We start from the raw sequence: 4,452 nt of genomic DNA on the forward strand, positions 1-4,452 counted from the left end.
CCCGGCTAGCGGGATTCTCTCTCCCTGCGGTGTCAGAGGACGCTGGCGGGGGCGGGGGGTGCTGCTCTGGGTCCCGGGCTCCCCTCCCCAGCCCACAGCCGCATACCCAGTTGATGAGCACGTATTTTGGCAGGGCAGCCTGAGAGTCCTTGACGCTGCAGAAGCCATACATGACCTTCTGGTTCTCAAAGTGGCCCGAAAGCTCCTGCAAGCCCCCTTCTGGGAAATCAAGGGAGTGTCAAGAACCTGCATCGCCTGCCCCCACCACCGAAGGGCCTAGCCGCCCCCCCCAGACTTCTGTGGACTTCGAAGGTGCCCGGGGTCCTTCTGTCCTGAGGTCTGGAGGCCCAGGACTGTGCATTGGGTCATGTGGGGGTGGGGGCCTCCCATCCAGATTTGGGTAGAAAAGGGACCGTTTTCTCGTTGAGACTCCCCCCTTCACACTTCACGCGTCCTCCTGTCTCACCAGGTACTGATGCCCAGAGGTTAAAAAAAGCCTTCCACTCTGGGGAAAGTGGGGCTGATCCCTGCTAGGCCCCTTCCCCCCAGTTGCACCATGCGGAGTGAGTCAGGGTCCCTGTCTGAAGCTCAGTCTTCTGAGAAGTCAGACGGGCAACAAGGCTCCCTCCCTCCTCACTCCAGGGACCCGCAGGGCTGACCCGAGGAAGGACGCCCTCCAGACAAGTGTGGGTCTGCTGGATCCAAGAGGGAAGGTGGCCCTGAGCCAGGCGGGTGGGGAAGAAAACAACCAGAGAGGGGGCGAAGGAATGGCTGGAATTCTTACCTCCGGAGGCTGCAAGCTTGAGGTCATCAGAGCCATCCTCATATGTGTACAGAGCCCTGGGGAGAGGGCGGGGTGCCTTGTCAAACTGCCTGGGCCCAGGCCATCAATTCTGTGTGGGGACAACTCTGGGGAGGGAGAGGGACAAGGACGGGGCAGGACAGGAGTGGGGAGGGCTCCTGCTGTCACCATGACAACAGAGCCAGGCACCATTTCAGGTTGGCGGCCAGGAGGGCGCCAACTGGGAGGCAGCAGGAGGTCCGGGCCAGGTAGGGAGCCGGGAAGGCAGGCAGAGGGGAGAACTGGCTGCCTGGTCCAGCTCAGCACGTCGCTCCTGGCCAGGCCTGGCCCTGCCAGCCTACAACCCAGCAGAGCGGTGTGCGATGGAGATTCCAAGGCGACGGTTCCTTGGTTACTGTTCCCTGGCTACCACAATCCTCAGCACCCATTGGCTGGTGCCAGGAACTTACCTGGCACGTGCCTCGGTACCCGCTGCCCCTCCCCCTGGGGAAGGAAGGGGGTGGAGAGAAAACCTGGAGCTCCCACAGCTCTGGGCATCCCCCGGTAACCACAGCAACCCGGCAATTGGCACAGGGCCGGCCCACCCCAGCTGCATTCTCCTCAAACACAAAGGCCCCTGGATCCGCCCTCAGCCTCAACCTCCGCCTCTCCGAAATGGGGATGAGGCCACCGCAGTCACTCCAGCCCGGACTCTGGCCCCTGGGCCTGCTCTCCTGGACTTCCAGCCCAGGCGTCTCCGCCCTGGCCGAGGCCTCCTGGGACCGCCGGCCTTTCCTCCGCCTGAGCCTGCCAGAAAGATGACCTGGCAGCCTTCCTCCTTCCTCCTCCTCCTCCCTAGCTTTGTCTGCCCTGCCTCCTTCCGCCTAGGCCTAGGGCAGAGAGATCGAGCATCTCTTCCACGGAGGGAACGCAGAGGCACCTCCCACCGACGCAGGCACCCGCCAAGACCCTCCGGGAGGGAGGAGGGGCTGAGCCAAAGAGGAAGGGCCGTCCTGAGGTTGAGAAGGGCTCAGCCCCCAACCAACCCCTAGTCCCCAAGTGCCAAGGCTGGAGGCTGGGGCGCAGTGGAGAAGAGAAGCGGGAGGGGCAGAGGGAGAAGCAAGGAGCGGGGAGGGGGAAGAAGGGGCCAGACAACAGAAAGGACAGAAGTAAGGGAGGAACAGGAAATGAGGGAGGGAGGAGGAGAGGGAGGGAGAGCCGGGGAGAGGGAGGGAGGGGAGGGAGAGGAGGGGGAAGGGAGGAGGGAGGAGAGGAAGCGGGAGGGGTGTCTGGCCACCAGGAGGTGGGGGTCAGGCCAAGCGCCCGCAGCCCGTCCCCTTCCCGGAGGCCCCGCCCCACTCCCTGAAAGGGGCACAGGTGGGCTGGGGGGCTGGGCGCTCCGGGTCCAGCTGTTGCCCCAGCCAGCCCGCCCGACAGCCGCCTCCGCACAGCTGTCCCGCCACCTGTCCAGTGGCGACTGGGAACAAAGGGCCCTCAGAAGAGGGTCTGCCCCTCTCCATTCACAGACGAGAAACTGAGGCAGAGCCCAGGGTCCCTGGTTCCCAGATGCTGCTCTAAACGCCACACCTTCCTGGGACGACTAGGCTCAGCCTCACCACCGAGCTCCCCGAGGCCCTTCCAGCCCCAGCCCCCGCCAGGGCCGCCAGCCCCTTATTCTGCTGGACCCTGGCCTGCTCCAGTCCGCAGACTGGCCCCAGGCTGCCTTTCTACCCAGGCCTCCCTACCCACCACACATACTCCCCACTCTGGGAAGCTCCTCCACCCAAGCAGAGCTCTGGGTGGGGCCCGCCCTGGGGCCTCTAACGAGATGGTTCTCTTCACATGGAAGGCTGGAGCTGCTCCAACCCCACTCCCAGCCCGGCTGGATCCCTCGATCCTGAGGGGCCAATGCAGCCTCCCCAAAGCACCGACCACCCCCGGCAGGAATGTGAAGAGCCCAGTGCTTCCCAGACACCTGGGAGGCTCCTGAGCCAGGCGGGAAGGGGACCAAGGCACACACCTCTCCTGGCTCCCGCCCTGTCGACAGACACCCAGCCCTGGGAAGGCAGAACGCTGACTCAGCCGATCAGCCCAGCCTGCCTCCCGGATGTCCAGCACAGCGCACCGGAGGGATGTGTGCTATTGACAACAAGCTCTTGGGAACCACACAGGCTAGAGAAACTGGACTCACGTGAGGTGGGAGCTGGAACGTGGCCACTCCAGGAGACCCCGGGGTCAGCCGGGGCGAGGGGCAGAGGGGAGACCCCTCGGGACAATCACACTCTCAGGACGTCACAGCTAGAAAGGCCTTAAGTAACCGAGATATGGCCGGGCCCAGTCCCCTCCTCTTTCCAAGAGAACCAGAGAGGACAGGGACTCGTGCGTGGCCGTACAGTGGGTCGTGTCACAACCAGGACAACAGCGGCCCTTCCCACAACATGACCCTGCTTCATGGGTCCCCACTCCCAGCGCCCGGGCAGCGGTCCATCTCAGAGGTCCTGCCACCTGGCAGTGAGCTGCACCCAGTCACCCACTCCCCCGCCCAAGGCAAGACAAGGACAGCAGGCAGCAATTCTGCTCAGGACACCCCTCCCTCGGCTTCAAAGAGGAGGGCCCATCCAGAGTCTGGAGACTCCAGGGCACCCATGCCCCTTCTGCAGGATGGAAACCTTTGCCCAAAATGCTATCTGGGCCTTTGGGAGGGAGCTAATGCGTGAGTGTGCGAGGGTGCATGTGGCATCTGTGTCCCACACACAACCCAGATGGGGGTGACGCACGTTAGTGATGAATAACTCACTCCGGCCGCATGGATGCTGCCGGGTGGTGAGGACCAGAGGTCTCTGCGAGCAGGATATGGGGCAGGAGTTTTGTGGCCCTGGCCCTGGGCCGCCAGAGCTCTGTGGTGGCTGCTTAGGGGAGAATGGGGGGGAAGCAACACCTTCCCCCAGGCTGGAGGGCAAGGGAGGCGTTCTGGGCGGTTGTGCCTCTCCCCAGGCAGGGCGGCAACCCAGGGCCAGCTCCTCGCCGGCCAAGCCGGCCTCTGGCCCAGAACTCCTCTCATGATCTCAGCCCCCCGGGGCAGGGCTGGGACACGGGTGGGCCGCATGCCCGATGAGTCTGTGCGGGCCTCTCCTGCGACTGACCTGCAGGACATGGGAGCTTGTCTCCCGCGTCCGGCCCTCAGGCCTGGCTGCCCGCCAGTGCTGCAGTAGTGTGGCACGGACGCCTGGCCATCTTGTCCCCTCCTGCAGCCCCCAGGTCAGAGCCCGCACCTGGTTGCCCTCCCAGAGTGAGAGTGAGGCCAGCCCAGGTGGAGTCCCTCGGACCTGCCCTCACTGTGCCTCGGTTTCCTTGGGAAGAGGCTGTTTCCTATTAGCGGGGAGGGGGCGAGGAGGAAACAGGATCAGAGAGGGCAGGCAGGTGCCCCGGAGAGGAGTGTTCGGGGGATGGCGACTCCAGGCTGGGGCAGTGTAGAATCCCTTCCTTTCTTCTTTCTCCACGCGGGGCCTGCCGCCCCACAGCAGGTGGTCCAGCCCCGCCCCCAGCTGGGGGGGACAACAGCTGGGGAGGGGGAGAGGAGCTGCCCGGCTCCGCCCGCCCGGGGCCCGGCGCCCTCGCGAGGGGCCCGGCGGATCCACTCGCTCCCTCTTCTCTTTCGGGGGCCCCCGCCG

At 65.0% G+C, this 4,452-nt stretch overlaps 1 protein-coding gene across 1 annotated transcript in view; it reads right to left on the reverse strand.

The window, feature by feature from the left end:
- The window catches only part of LOC103249499 (drebrin-like), a gene marked incomplete at both ends in the record, with an annotated part of 2,664 nt that extends 1,379 nt beyond the window's left edge, over positions 1–1,285 (reverse strand). Inside the window, 4 exons of the mRNA XM_021707591.1 lie at positions 97–219; positions 785–840; positions 992–1,022; positions 1,252–1,285. Coding sequence (XP_021563266.1) covers positions 97–219; positions 785–840; positions 992–1,022; positions 1,252–1,285 — 244 coding nt within the window. The remainder of the gene's footprint in view (positions 1–96; positions 220–784; positions 841–991; positions 1,023–1,251) is intronic.
- Between the last annotated feature and the right edge of the window lie 3,167 nt (positions 1,286–4,452).

Source organism: Carlito syrichta, unplaced genomic scaffold, assembly GCF_000164805.1.
Source record: "Carlito syrichta isolate Samal-C Ts95f unplaced genomic scaffold, Tarsius_syrichta-2.0.1 Scaffold120556, whole genome shotgun sequence".
Lineage (NCBI taxonomy): Eukaryota > Metazoa > Chordata > Mammalia > Primates > Tarsiidae > Carlito > Carlito syrichta.